A 15,572-nucleotide genomic window follows, 5' to 3' on the forward strand; every position below is an offset into this window, starting at 1 on the left:
GGATTAACACAGAGAATGGCGATGAGCTGTCTCTGGTCTGGCTTGTTTCTTTTCTTTCAGTTTGTTGCAGTTAGCTATATCGAAGTAGAAAATGAGGTACGTAAGAAATAAAACAGAAATGCTAACTTCTAGTACTAGAAAGTTATAACTAGGGTTCCGAGTTTTCGAAAAGTACGGATAAACACCAAGGATTAACATCTAAATCGGTTATCTCGAAATAAAAAAAAAAAACACACTGCCAAAAAAAAAAAAAAAAACTCGTAATTTAAGGTGCTATTGACGAAGGAACACCCAAGTTTTAAGGAAAAAAAATGTTTGTCAAGAGTTTTATTTTCTGTTGACCGGAAAGACAGTCCCCAATGAACTGTCCGCAAGGCTCCTCCTTTATTCGGAACAGCACGCATTAACTTGTTTTTCTTTATCATCGGCATGGGGAAGTTTTCGGGAGACATGTATGCTCCCGGAGGGTTAAGACATTCCATTTCTGTGCCCAACTTCTTTAACATAAGCCCCTATAAAACCCGATTTCTCGGCAGTGACAAAAAATGGATACAGAAAAACACTGAATACGTGAAGAAAACACCCCCGAATGTTCTGAAAATAAGCACAGAAAACTAGGAACTCTTGTTGTAACTTATAACGCAATGAATGTCGAGGATTAACTTTTTGTTTCTTACTTTAATTTTTCGTTTCTAAGTTTATATCTAAAAATGGAGGCATTCGGTCTATTCCTTACGTAATCGGCTCCAGAATAGATATTGAACCAGGCACATAGATATTGAACCAGGCACAGGGGTGCCAAAAGAAACTTCAACATAAGTCTCGAAAACTCATCAGGACATTGGGCTATGTTTGTAAGAAGGCTTTCCAGTCGACATGTGCATTTTCATCATTACCCGTGCTTCTCAGGTTTGCTGTGGTTATGATCAAGGTTGAAGGCCAATGTTCACTTCCGTTTGGTCTAATGGCTGCCAGCTTCTAATTACTTCAGTTTCCAGAGCGCTGCACGAGTCCTGGAGAGGTTCCGGGATCGAATCCAGGATCAGATGGGTTTCTTCAACGGCCACAAGTCACTTAGAGGGCGCGAGCTGCACGTTGTTTCAGGTGGAAGCCATTTTACTCGTACGTACCCGAGCTTAAAGTTGATAAAATTGAGTGTTTTCTAAATCGCGCTATTTGCTTTTGTTAGTTAATTTGTGTACGTTTTCGGGGGCTCATCTTTGAGTATTGTTTCTTGTCGAACAAAATACTGCCAACCTGAGTAGACAACCTAAGTGTGACGGCATCCTCGCTTTGCTCGAAAAACGTACTGCGTAGTAATTGCACTCTCGGCGAGAAGTGCACTCAATACAAATCGGTGCTAAATAACATCTAAACTCACGTCAAATCAGTTAAAAAAGTACTAAATTGGCAATAAAAATAACTTTGGGTCTGCGTTAAAACTGGCTGCGCTTCATCCAGCCGGTTCTCTTTGGCCTGTCACCCATGATAAAGATTTGTCTTCCCGAGGAGGACCCAATTACCATTGCACACCTAAACAAAAGAGAGCTGACTTTGTATTAAAAAAACAACGAAAAAACACCGCTCCTTCTCTTAGCTTGCTTTTGCTCACTGCTCTTGCTTCTTTAAAGTAATATTTTTAATCGTATTCTTGTGTTGAAGCTGATGGTTTACATAAATCTAAATCAATATCCATTTGACTTTAGATCAGTAATAAGTGCGTAATCACTCAACCAAATCACGTTGAAAAAAAAGACAAACAAAGAAAAACGCTGAACCGCACGAATTCTGCGCTCGACAATGCATCACTCGTCGTTTTCGACCCCGGTGACAAGGCGAGGGAAGACACAAGCGCAGAGGGGTGCCGGGTTTTCGTCGAGCGGCCCAGCTAAAAGCAACAAGCCCGTGCGTGGCGGCGTGGGCGGGACCATGGGAGGACCCCGTGACGACCCCTCCGACATCCGACACCCCAGCGGTCCCTCTCCGCCGTGCCCCACGGCGGTCCCCGGGGACACCGGCTGCACGTCGACCAGAGCCTCGAGACGTATCTTGGCCACCACCCCTCCACGACAGCCAGACCACACGAGGCGAAGAACGAGGTGCAGCTCTGCGTGGAGACTTGGGCCGCCTGTTGGACAGCGTGACGATTGGTGGCGTGTCCTGGAGTGGTGGGAGCCACGCTGAAGTTTTGGCCGGCTGACAGGTTCGAGAGAGGTGTCTACTTAATCACAACAGGTAGGCGCCTAAATTTGATGGATTGCTCTCGAGAGTCAGGTGGGTCTGTTCAAGGCGGCATACGTCTTAACAAACGCGCACTGTGGCAATGATATAACACCACTTGATTTTTACCGGCTTCGATTGTTTGAAAGCAGCTTCATAGCATGAAGTTTGCGGTGCCAGCTAGACGAAGCGGGTTGCTTATATTAAAAAGTGACATATTGTTTAAAATAAATTTGTGATAACGGTTTCTTCATTTTCAGCCACTTTTTTTTTTTTTGTTGACATGTTGGTGCACAAATGCCGTCGGATAGCGGTCTTTATATTCACCTTGTATATAGGTTGACTTTTTTATTTTTTTATGTTAGAAAATTTGAACCGGCTGTCAAGAAACAAAGATTTAAAAGTGCAACGTAACCTTTGAAACAATTTTATAGTATTTTGTAAGGACGGTTCGTAGCCTCATATGTCGCATCGTTCAGTCGACCTTCAAAGGACTTGAGTGAAAACACGTCTGCGACACGAAAGGGACCAAAACTTTTACGTGACCACTCAGGCGAATTAGATGCAACGAAATTAAGCAGGATGACATAACGAATTGAGAGGAATTTAATTTAATTGAATTAAAGTAAATCATCTGTCATTCTTTAATGCATCGGCGCTTTGGCTTTCGCCTTCAAGTCGTCTTAGTGAAAAATAACAGACCTTATGCATTTTTCTGACAAAGCTTACAATACGGTTTCAAATATAGGTACCGCTTTCTGCAACAGGATAGTGCAAAAGCGCAGTCCGTCCTGGGTCATTCTAAGAAACCACTTACGTCGTTACAAACTTGCATGAAAGGTCGTACTTATGTTGGCTCTATAAAAAACTGTTTCATCTGAACTCTTCTAAATATATTGTCTTCCAAATTGATATTTCTATGTCTTAATAAGTTTCGCTCCTTCACGATTTTAATTTTTGTGTAGATGGAGGCCCCCCAGACGGTTCTAGAGAACACGGACCAGCCCTTGTGCCATTGGCGACAACCGACTGAGTCCTGTCGACACCTCTCTGAGCATGCACTGTCAATGGCGAGCCCTTACCAGCAAACTGCCGGCCTCCAAGACTGCTCGTCTAACACTGGCAGCTCGTCCGAATCTATCTACGCGACTCTTCTCCGAGCTGGCTTCGCCCACAACTGCTTCGAATTCCCCGACCCGAGTTACGTGACGTCGCCGCCATTCGCTGATTGCTTCTATTCCTCCGGAGAAGAGGACCTAGCCACGTCATCCGATGGCGCGTCGGGAGTCTGCGAAGAGCTCGACCTGGCCTTTGAGCCACCCCGACAGCCGACTTCTCCAGGCCGTGTCCAGGAGGATAAAGACGTGTTCTCTGCGACAAGAACTGTCATCTGTGACTCGGACCAGAGCTTGAGTAGCAGCAGCAACGGGAGGGAGTCTATAACACCGGAGGAGTCGGCGTCCATGGCGACTGCAGTAGCGTGCCCCAGGGTCTTCGAGGTGGGGGAGGCTTCAGGTGAGAGCTGTGCTTTAACACCGGTTTTTAAATTACTACTTGAAACGTAAACAAGGACGTGTCTTTTATTGCCGAGCTTGGACTGCCTTTTTGAGTTTCTTATTTTTCATTTAAAAACACATTTAATTTTATTTAAATGTGTTTAAGGCGTTGTTTTTTTTGTTTTTTTTTGTACGAAGCAACTTACCGAAGCTTTATCAAGTAATATAGGGTTTCAGTAACAATGTCTGCCCTTCTATATTCTCTTGGTATCATGCTCAGTAGGAATTGCAGTCTGCGGTTGCCAGTCATCAGAGAGTAGGGCTAAATTGAGAAGATTTCCATGCACCGGCAGAGTGCCGAAACATAGGAGTAGTAACGGAAGTATAGCTGTCATTTGTGGTAGAGGTTCACGCCGGTACGCAGGTCAAACAATAACATTTTTGCTCAGATCCGTATAGAGCTGGAGGCCAGTCTGATATAAGGCATGATGCTTGGTTTCGCCACCGCTGATGTTAGGTGATTGTGCACTGTGGAACAAAAATATTTTACAAACGTTTGGCGGCATGACGCAGTTCCACACTGAAACTCGAACGGATTGGTCTTAAACCTACAGTGAGAGCTTTTGCTACACCTGTTGGCGAGCAGTGATTTTTTGGCAGTTTTCCCTTCCGGCCTTACTGAGCGCTTTATTTTGGTACTCTTTCGTGCAAGCATAATGGCAGTGCCTTTTATAAAAGGGTATATTGTGCATGCTACTGCATGTTCGATTCCCAAATCGTCGATTGTGCTTGCCGGTGCCTTCACCTTGAATGCTAATAGCTGTGTCTTTTTTAAGTTTCGCTCCTATCGTTGATATATTTTTTTTACTCCATAAACTGGATTTTTTCCGCATCGCAGTTAGCAAAAGCCTATTCATTTTCTGACCGCTTTCGCAGAACTGCACCTCTTGTAACGAATTTTGTGCTTTTGCATGTGTGCCCATTTGGTAAAGCTAATTTCTTTGAGGCCAGTTACCCGGAATATATTTATCTTCATTTAAAGAACACGGTTATAACAGCTGTGTGACTTTGGACAGCTCATTTTGAATTTAAATGCCATGAAAGTCACCCGCAGTTTTGTAATCCTCCCAGTGGTTTATAATTACGCATAAATACCTGGTTTGCGATAAACTAAAGGATATTTTTGTTTTACCACTTCAATTATCTTGTCCCCAAAGTGCATTCTAAATACTCATGCCCATATTCATTAAGCGCCACTATAACTTGTCTAACAAAACAAAATAAAACTGTACGTCCTAAATGACCAGTTGGTTGACTAAAGCCGGGGCCTAGTCTCGATTATTGTTCGTCACGTAATCAATTTGAGTGACGGACGTAGTTAGACTGAAGCCTCGAATCACGCTTCATTGCTGCTCGTTCTTATCACTTATAGCCCCCAACTACAGCAGGCCATCAACACTTAATGAAGGCATTATAAAAGCTCCTTAACTGTAACCGTGTGATGGATCCAGTGTAATAGAACCACGGTAGACACCAACGTTTGTCAGGATGTCTTGATGACTAATTTTATAAGCAACCTGGGGACCTTTTATGCTTCTCAACCATATTTTTGGCCATTCAATTGTCACTGTAGTTTAAGAACCACGGGGCGTGGCCTACTAGTCATTCTTGATTTTCGTTTTTCATCGTTATTGTTTGCTCATGCCCCCATCTCACTGGCGGCACAGCGATAATAAGATGTCAGGGTCTAGTCACGCCTTGCACTTCTGAGGCTTTCAGATCATAATAGAAGTTACCAAAGTGATCAATTGCAGTCATTGTTGTTTGTGGCCATCGGGAATATATATGTTTACTACCCCTTGATCCATGTCAAATGGTTAATTCAAACAAGTTCAATTTTCATGTGGTGTTGAGTGTTTAGCTCTACACACTTTATAAGCATTAAATTTCTTTATTTTTGCTTTCCTTAATGCTTAATGAGCCGATGAATGAACGACAGAAGCTTCATAGCTGACGCCTTCGTGTGACTACAGTTTATTTGCCCTAGCCGCTGGTTTATTACGAACACGTGAAGAAAAACAAGTATATGCTTTATCTCGCAAAACATCTTCAGTGCTAACAAAGACAGGGGCGCGAGTGCGTGACTTTAAAAAGTGCCTCCTATTCACGAGTGACCGTACAAAGAAAGCCAACTTCTAAGCTAAGCTCATGCACCCTTGTCTTTGTCTGCATTGCAGACGTTTGTCTTGGTTATAGGGACGCCAACTCACGCGTCACCGGAACATTGCTGAATGCAGGACGTTCTCACCTGAGTCCGCATAACCAAAACATCTCCCACACTGCAAAAAACGAAAAAAAAAAAAAACTTCTGTGTGCCGTCACAAATTGATATACTCTTCTAGCGACATCTTGGCAACGCCGGAAGCCTGTAGGAGGAAACAACCCGAAATTCAAATCATACGCGCACCGCTATACGGCGTACACGTTCAATTGTTCTTTGCGCACCTCGTGCGTTTATTTACCCCCAAACGCGCCCACGTGCTTTTGTTTCCCCTCGACCTCCACGAAAGATGTTGTGCGCTTGGCGGTCTCGTCGTCGCAAAGTTCCCTGCGCCTTCTCTGTGTTCCCTTTTTGTCGGCGTCCTCCTCCTCCTCGCATTCGGATGCGCCAAAGACTCATTTGGACCACTTACTCGCCTGATACAGGACGCAAACAGAACCTTTCCCAATTTGTTCTGAAAATCACAGCGATTAAGTTCTATACATTTTGAGCTGCTCTCGCCATCTCTTGGATTTGCATAAAAATCCCAAGAAAATGCTTGTGTCTGAACTTAAGTGAGTTTGTATGGGCGCCTGCCGAGTGTGCCTCTTCCGTCAACATTTTACGCGTGGCGCTCCGTCCCACACTGCCGTTTCCTCGAACTCTTGTTCCTAACGTGCTGCGACTCGTTCAATATGGTAAATTTGTTTTCACGAAAATGCATCAGTGCGAAGAACTATAAGAACAGGTCAATAGGTCACTCTTCTCAGTTCTATGGTCACTGTCTATGACACTCTTGGGTAAGTTAGTTTTAAAAAGTAATTCGTTACAGTTACAGTTACTTTCAGAAAAAAGTAGCGAAGTTACCGTTACAGTTACCGCAACAAAAGAGTAACTCGTTACAGTTACAGTTTTTTTAAAAAGTAATGACGTTACTTTTCTAACACACCGAAAAAAATTAGGAAAAACTACAAAACGCCCCTTACCAAGTTTTATTGTATAAAATCGAAAACTTCGATTTCACTTCATATTATAACTTAGCAGACCTTGCTTCTCGAAATTAGTGTTTGAAAATTTCCACACCAGAGTAGTGGCGCAAATCAAAATACGAAACATGCGCAGTGCGGAGGACTGGCGCTAATCGAAATACGAAACATGCACAGTGCCCTCCTTGTGTATTGTTGTTTTACGGTTGATTCCCCCGATTAAAAAGCGTTTTTACAGAAAAAAGAAAAACCACAACATAGATAGTGCTTCAAGACACTAAGATGTAAGTGTTCAATCACAAAGTACAAGCGCGAGCGTAAAAACAACTAGTTTTTTTTTTTCATGTAATCTACACGTGGCTATATTCGGGTTGTGACTTATGAGAAAGAACGTATTCACAAGTTTGTGCAAGGCCAACTTGACACTCGAAATGTCGGAACAGACGATTTGAAAAGTGCAAGGAATATCTAAATTGTAGTCGTTCAGTGATATATTATTGATATAACATTGGAAAGTAACGACAAAATAATGTCGTTATTTTCATCGTTACCTCAGAAAAAAGCAATAGAACTACAGTTACAAGTTACATTTTAAAAAAAGTAACTCGTTACAGTTACAAGTTACCAAAAAAGTAACAAATTACAGTAACGCGTTACTAGTAACACGTTACTACCCAAGACTGGTCTATGATCACACAGCTGTAACACTTCTTGCTTTGTGATTTTTGTCTTCGGCCTTCTCATCGGCTATTGCCTGAATCTCACTTGGGGCGGAGCGATGATGAGATGCTCTCGGTGACTGTAGTAGAAACAGTGTTGTACTTAAAGTACTATTTCAAGTAGGTTGAGGAAAGTTGTACTTTATTTAAAGTACAGTTACTAAGTATGCGCGTGTACTTTACTTAATTAAAGTATTTTTGTACGTTCTGAGGAAAGAACAACTCCCCACTTTCAAGTACACTCCCCAAATTTTTGGTGTATCCCTAAATGACGTCTTATAAACTTTGCAGAAACGCTACTCTTACCTAAACGGGAGCAAACGACGCATTGATCCGTTTTAAAGGGGGGGGGGGGGGGGGGGGGGGAGGCGGCTTTTCCGCAGAATTTTGAATTCTCGCTACTTCTCGATCGTGTAGCGCAAGTGAGGAGGTAAAAAGATGAAAAAACTCCCTCCTTCACGAGATGATTGCTTGGGGAAGCTGCATGGCTGACGTTATGCTCTTTTCCAAACTCGTATACTCCCCCCCCCCCCCCCCACCCCCCCAAATTGGGTGTAAGCTATTGCAAGCGGCGCAAATTAAGAACTTGGAGGGACTTTTGAATTTGGCGTCATTTCTAAAAAAAAATTACTTTCTAGCCATTTAGCTTTAATTAGTATTTGCCATCGTTTTCGAAAATAAGTTCTGCACTCCCGATTACCTAGGGGAAATGCATACTATTAAGAAAAAGTAAAGAGACACTATACAGGAATGAAAGGGCGTCATGGAAGATTGTGTTAAAGATTATATAATATTTTCTTTGAAAGTACTTTGTATTTATAGTGCCTTACTTCAAGTACACTGCGGCCGGTGTACTAACTACCTCGCTTGAAGCACGTAACCCCTGATTTACTTTGTACTTTACATGAAGTACATTTTAGATGCATACTTTACCCAACACTGAATAGAGAAAGCACCAATATCGCCTTGTCGGAAACGCGACGATGCTTACGCTTTTTAAAGTCACCGAAAACTTAAGAAGCAGAGGGAGTAGCGAGCCGAGCATCTTATTAACGGTCAGGAACCAATCAGGTCGCTGCATCAGTTGATAACGACGCCAAAAAGCGAATCACTAAGCAATAAGCATAAACAGGATAATCCCCGCCCTGACTTTCTCAAGTTTTTTTTGTGCCTATAAAGGATGCACGCGGCGAGGCTGGAGGGAAAACAAGCTCGAACCCTTGTGCGAAGCTTTTTCACAAATACCTCTTCACTCAGCTTCGTTTTTGTGCCCTTTCCCTTTTCCGGAAGAAGACGAAGGAGGCGCGGACAGCGGCTGTTCGGAGGAGAAGCCCCGCAAGGAGCGCACGGCCTTCAGCAAGCACCAGGTGCAGGAGCTGGAGTCGGAGTTCGCGCAGCGCAACTACCTCACCAGGCTTCGGCGCTACGAGATCGCCCTGGCGCTGGACCTCACCGAGAGACAGGTGCGTGCACTATACGAATTGTCGACAAGCTGTGCGCGCAAGGACGCGTCACTACACTCAACATTGTCTGGTTTCATACGCACTGAATTCCCTAGGCGAATTTGAAGCGCTATCCATAAGGACTCTGTGATTGCGCCTTGAAAGCGGTGCATGCAGCGCGCACGCAGACGCAACAAGTCACAAACAGAAAGGCACTCCGGAAGCGCTCCAAATCCACCAGGAAAATTCCACATATTCGGTGATTTTAGTCGGAACGACGCGCACCGAACACACTCCTGGCCACTCGGGAGTAAATAACTCGCGTCAACGTGTTTTGAACAACATGTTTTGAAGGTACAGCTCGCGCTGGGTACCTTCAAAACATGTTCACCAGTGAGCGTAAGGAGAGTTGCCGTGCCCACCAACTTTATGTAACGCTAAAGCCCACGGCAGCCTTCGGTAGAACTATTCTAAAACTGCCTACTGTATATTCTATAGGAGTCCACTTACCATGGCAACCAGCGTGTTTGGAGCTCCGTCTGCCCTTAATTAGCCAGCTCGCTCGCGTACTCGCTTTGACTTCAACCAGCGTTACGTCGCTTGATTTCCGTGTTACTTCGCTGTCGACGTGAGCCCTCAAATTAGTTAAACACAGTAAGAAGTACTGTGTTAGTTAGCAAGCTTTGATAGGATCGAACGGCCTCACCTTCCTCCACCCTTATCGATATATACATCGCCAGTGGATTGCAGTTCTACGTTTCGCTGACCTATCGGGTTTCCCTTTGAAGGATTGTTGCAGAGATGTGCCCGAGAATATTTCTACTGTGAGCCTGAAACACTGGCGATCCTATCTTAATGTAAAAATGAAAATAAAAAGTGGATGCGTTGGGATACCGTCGAAGGATACTAGCCATACGGACACCACTGTAGCGATTGTTCAATGGTAAGAATGGATAACGGAGCAATTATATTCCGTTATTTCTGACCCACCGGCAACACGCAACGGCGCATCCGTATGATTCGCTGAGGAAACTCATATTAGTATAAATTTTACATTTGTGGCAGAGACATTTCTCAGCCCAGATTGATGGCACCTCGTGGTATTCGAAGTAACTCAGCGTGCGAATATTACTCTAATATTCACTCTTTAAGTTTACTGCGATAAGGGAAGTGACGTCAATGATACAAGCCGGTAAAATGTTACAGTTCGAGATGTAAAGCAGGAAAAAAAATAAGGGTCCTGAACTGATATCTTGTCAGCAGTACACCTGAGCTAGGTGTAGGACAACGAATACCTGTTGGCGGGTAAGCATCACCGGCAGTATTTTGTATAATATATGATGTGCCAACATAATATAATATTTTTTTCATTACACGATTGCACCCGATTACAATTTTTTTATATTCAAATGAGCGCGGAAGATATTCAATAGCAATAACCACATCGCACTTGTGAAGAGAATGGCATCTTTTATTTTTTTATTTTTTTGAGAGAGCTGTTTAAAGTTAAGGGCACGTATGCATTGGAGCAAAAACTGGAGAAAAGAAGCAATGGTGAAAACACATTAATAGTGAAAGAATACAACAAAACAAAGAGCAAAAATGGGCGATGATACACTTTTCCAACGGAATGATGACACCACCTGTATATACCGGAAACTGCGTTTAGAGGACAGAAACACATCCGTATAATCCACCACCGGGTATTAATAGGTGCGGGTCTGTAATCACCGTAACTTACCTCAGCTAGAAGGAAGAAAGCCCGTGCACTAGTATGTGACGTCATCACAGAGAGATCAAGCGTGGGCGCAGGTAGGACCCGACTGTTTCGTCAACATTCGGCTGGGCGTCGTGTGCAATGCAATTAGTGCGACGGAGTAGGTTCAGCGTCGGCTTCGGGTCCAATAGAGCCTTATCGAAATTTAGACTGGCAACCTTATTCGCTATCATCATCTTGACGTGTCTGGAATATGTGCCCAACAAATGGCGGTCTTCTTGAAGCTGATGAAGGAAAACGTTTAAGATACTATACCAATCGGAGGTACGAGGTCTGCACGTTCGAGACGTCGGTACAACACGACACGAATGTGATACGACGGTAGCATGAGCGGCTATTTCGGAATGGGATCCATTCGACCGGTCTTAGCGTAAGTCTGCTTCCAGAGTCTTTTCATAGCGGAAATTTAATCAATGGGATTATGGGTCGCCGCTTTTTACTGGTCAGTTTTTTTCGTTCACACCATTCAAGCTGAAACAAATGAAGAAATCATTATGGGGTGATCTAAGAACTAATTTTTATCTACCATTGATGCGACGGCGCCCGATGAAATATAGTTTCAAGACCGGCGTTACTTTGTCGAAGGTGAAACTACTTTTTTAGCCACCAGGTGGCACTGCATTTTGAAAAAAGGGTCCATAGCTGAGTCGGCGCGATCCGAGCGTGATGAGGTGACGTGGAGGAGGGGGAAGCTATTCGCAGGATTTTTACATCATAGGTGGTGCCGTAACGCTCCGACTCCGTTTTGTACTTTGCGGTGACCGTAGCTTGCCGGTGCTTTTCGGATGCGCCTTCATGAGCGAACATGCACTTTTGAGTCTGTGATTCAGTTTGCAACCAAGGAAGTAGGCGGCAGGCGACTGTATTATACCTACTTGGATTTTGCATACAGCGGGTAATGGGCGCTCAACGAATGTGGTATATTGTCTCTGAACGGCAACCTCAGTTACCAGGGGCCTTATTATGTTTATAGACATATTGTACTTATAGACTGGGTGTAAACCACGTGGACCAACGTCGTCCTATTGAACGTGTCAACATATATTTTACGATATATCAAAGTGTCGAATTGACGGAGGTAAATTAGCTACCATTTTACATTTTGAATATTCATCTTTATGCAATCCCACCAATAAGAAAGTTGCGAAGCCTGCTAAGAAACAACGTACCGTGTCGTTTCCGTCAAGGTAGCCCTCGTGTGTCTAGTGTTTTATAGCTATAAACAAAGCAAGAAAAAGTGAAAAAAAAGTCAATCTTTCCACTCTGGTGAAGATGGAAACCAGCGGAGATGTGCAATGGAAAGTAATGGCCAGCCGCATGTAGGCAAGCCAGAGTGGAAAGGCTGCCACCATCTATGAGCGACGGCGGCAACCAGATACGTAGCTTGCCGCCGTCTCTCATAGATGGCGGTAAGGGTCCAGAATTTGTTGTGTTCATTTCTTTGCGGGGGACAAGATCCTGGAAGAACAGGCCCTTAGCAGCTCCGCCGTAAAAAAAAGACACGTGGCAAACGGCATTAACATTACAACTAGCAAGCATGTAGTCATCTGAGATATTTTAAAAATATCACGCGTGGTTTTGGACTTTTTCTACCACTCTAGACATTGAACACACGAGGGCTACCTTGATGAAAACGACACGAGGAGGTGGTTCTCGACACGCTCCTCAACTTTCGCATTGTTGGGTTCGCGCACAAATTATTAAAGCGTGAAGCGCTTTAAATATTGTTTGTCTGTCCGTCCATCCGCCTGTCGGTCTGTCTGTGCATTCGCCGCTACATTTAGCGGGGAAACTGAATTGGTGTTTAGGTCACGTAATGTCAATTGATGTCACGTGATCTATGTGCCAATTCACTTTTCCCGCTAAATTTAGGAAAAAAATGGATGTCACGTGACTTGACATCGCGTGACCTACACAGCAATGCGGTTTCCCCACTATATTTAACGGAAAACATTTATACGACATGAACTGACGTCACGTGCCGCGTGGTGTGCACACGAATTCGGTTCCTCGTTGTATTTAGCGAACAAATTGTCGTCATGTGGCATCAATTTTATCGCTAAATACAGAAGGGAAACCGCATTGGTCACGTGACCTGACGTCACGAGACCTGTGCACCAATTCAGTTTCCCCGGTCAATGTATATCGGGGAATTTGATAAAAGGCAAAGTTCTTTACTCCACCAAACAACTGTTTAATGTCTTCGAAATAATTTTACACGACCAGACCTTATATACTGCATTTAATGCATTCTAGGACTTGGGATATAAAGGACCCTGCCGATTTTTATTTAATTGGTTATTCAATTTATCTGCGTTAATACACCGATCTCACCAAGCATTCGGCGCATGAGTGAAGCCGCCATAACTTTAGTTGGCAATGACAGAGTTGTCTTGCGCTCTGCACATGCGGAGCTCCAGCGAGGTTACTGCAAGTGCAGAAAAAATGCGTTTCATCGATCCATTACGGCAGCTGTGTTGCGTCGCAAAACTAGATTCTGAGATTGGCTTATTAGTCAGTTCAGCACGTCGTGATAAATACCTGGAATTGCTTAGTAGAGTTATGAGCAAGACCGCAATGGTTCGGCATGCGTAGCGTATGTAGCTTTTTGTTTTCGTTTTTTTTTTTGTATAAGTTAGTTGAAACACTTTGTATACATATAGTAAAAAACACGTTTGAATTGCAGTAATGATACAACAAAAGTCGTTGGCTGGCCGTGGGGTGCCCGTCCGCGGCAAGTAGACAGCAAGATGAAAAATAATTTTGTGAATTGGTTTTAAAATGCGACAAAATTTCGCAGTTCATGTTTGAAGAATGTTGCACAGCAGGTCCTCAGCAGCTCAATAAAGGAAATTTTACGCAGATCAAAGACGGTACAAAATTCTGTCACGTTTCTACGAGAATCTGCACAACACTTTTCGCAACTTTCTTCCTTTTTTTTTTTTTTTTTGTAGCGTGAATTGGTGTGCTTAATTGGCTGGCGTTTGCTCGATTCCAGGTGAAGGTGTGGTTCCAGAACCGACGAATGAAGTGGAAGCGCACCCGAGGTGCCACCCACGTGGCTCCGACAGAGAGAATGCAGAGAAACGCTTCGGCCGGACTCGTCCTGTCCGCTTGCCTGACTGCGGGCAGCGTAGAAGAGGACGGCCACTACGCTGCGGACGACTCCGGGGACGCAGGCCAAGGGGCACCGCTACTGCAACCATCCTCTCTTCGGCACTTTCTTCCATACAAACCTTCTTGAACGCACGCCCATACGTGTCAAAACGAAAATAAATACGAGGAAAACTTACGTACATGTCGTTTTACGCCATTAAATTAAAAAAAAAGTAGTAGAAAAGAGAAAGAATGTGGTGAATGAACATCGTGTGTTTGGAAGGTTGAGCGTGTTGGTGACTGTCGTGGCGTTTTTCTACCCAGACAGTTTCTTGAAATGTCAACTCGGAGCGAGCACGTTTCGTCTAATACGAAACGCCCCCTTTACAAACCGTCAAAGCAGAGCGTAGCAACGCTAAAGTTTCTGCATATGAATACAATTGTTTGTATCCCAGTCGGAATTTGTTACTGCCCGAAATAGTGAGGTCGAAAATCCCACTTTTAACGCATCTTACAAAACACGCACTGTTCGCTGCATGCCTCAGACAGCGTCTGCATACTGTATTTTGTACGATGTATTAGCAACCTGACTCCAGCTTAATTCTGCTGTGCTTGTTGCTTCTGGGGTTTTTCCAGGATAGTTTTTAGGTCCGTCGCTTTTTAAGTCTATATTAACGACCTTCCTGAACTATCTCCTCGTCTATACGTACGTTGTTCGCGATTTTGTTACATTTACCTAAGATGCTAGATTATTGTGATAATGGTGTACTTCAGTCCGACATCAACGCTGTCTTTCAGTGGTGCGATTATGGTCTATAAAACTCAACACTAACAAGTGCAAGTATACGCTTGTTACTCGCAAGTTTCAAGGCATTCATCATTACTGCTTCATTTGGAGTTGGTAGTTTGATACAAATGTCTGGGCGTGCACATAACTTCTCACCATTTATGAAAAACGCGTTTAGTGCACAACCAGCTACGCTAATAGCAGGTTAGGTCACCCCAGAACGTAACGTTTCCTTGGGACCTATTTCAATCAAGTTACTTCTTACAAAACCCTAATTCTTCGCAAAGTTAGAATTTGTACCTTCTCTCTGGAATCCTGGAAAATATACTTTCATTCTTGTATTGAAAGCCATACCAAAGATATACGCTTATTTTATTCTCACGAATGACCACCGCAGCTACTGCAAGAGTCACTAGCAGTAAAACCACTCTGTCAGTGGCACCGGAGTCTTCCCGCCAAAAAAACAAAATTGCTCGTCTTTTTTTTTCATAAAATTTATTTTTGCTTGCGAAGTAAACAATGAACAACCACCGCAGATATGTTAATGAACTTGTGAAAGACGAGGGAGGAAGACGACGGGGCGGAAGGCACGTGGCAAGTGGTCGTCCGAAGAAACACGAGTTGGCGCTTGACAGAGCGTGCTGCGAGAGGCTGGGGCCGGGCAAGAACACTAAAGCCTGCCTGACCCATGGCGACCGCCGGAGCGGTCCCCCAGCGAAGCTCGGACTAGGACAGGCGGGAACGGCGAGACCTGGCCACACCGTCGGCCTAGACCTGGACAATTCCGCT

The 15,572-nt window shown here is 44.0% G+C and overlaps 1 protein-coding gene across 1 annotated transcript; it reads left to right on the plus strand.

Moving 5' to 3' along the window:
• Positions 1-3,287: 3,287 nt before the first annotated feature.
• Positions 3,288-14,144, plus strand: LOC8042510 (homeobox protein MOX-2-like). The gene is made up of 3 exons (XM_040211641.1): positions 3,288-3,735; positions 8,939-9,144; positions 13,899-14,144. The coding sequence occupies exons 1-3, from the start codon at positions 3,288-3,290 to the stop codon at positions 14,142-14,144; spliced, it is 900 nt and encodes a 299-aa protein (XP_040067575.1).
• Positions 14,145-15,572: the final 1,428 nt, after the last annotated feature.

The sequence above is a fragment of the Ixodes scapularis genome, unplaced genomic scaffold (assembly GCF_016920785.2).
Source record: "Ixodes scapularis isolate PalLabHiFi unplaced genomic scaffold, ASM1692078v2 PGA_scaffold0__279_contigs__length_252992795, whole genome shotgun sequence".
In the NCBI taxonomy this organism is placed as follows: domain Eukaryota; kingdom Metazoa; phylum Arthropoda; class Arachnida; order Ixodida; family Ixodidae; genus Ixodes; species Ixodes scapularis.

Bases quoted from the DNA above. Each gene is read 5' to 3' on its own strand.
- LOC8042510 (XM_040211641.1), top strand. From the start codon at position 3,288: ATGGCGAGCCCTTACCAGCAAACTGCCGGCCTCCAAGACTGCTCGTCT. The intron at 3,736-8,938 runs GTGAGAGCTGTG...CTCTTCACTCAG, and splicing joins CGAGGTGGGGGAGGCTTCAG to CTTCGTTTTTGTGCCCTTTC. The intron at 9,145-13,898 runs GTGCGTGCACTA...GCTCGATTCCAG, and splicing joins TGGACCTCACCGAGAGACAG to GTGAAGGTGTGGTTCCAGAA.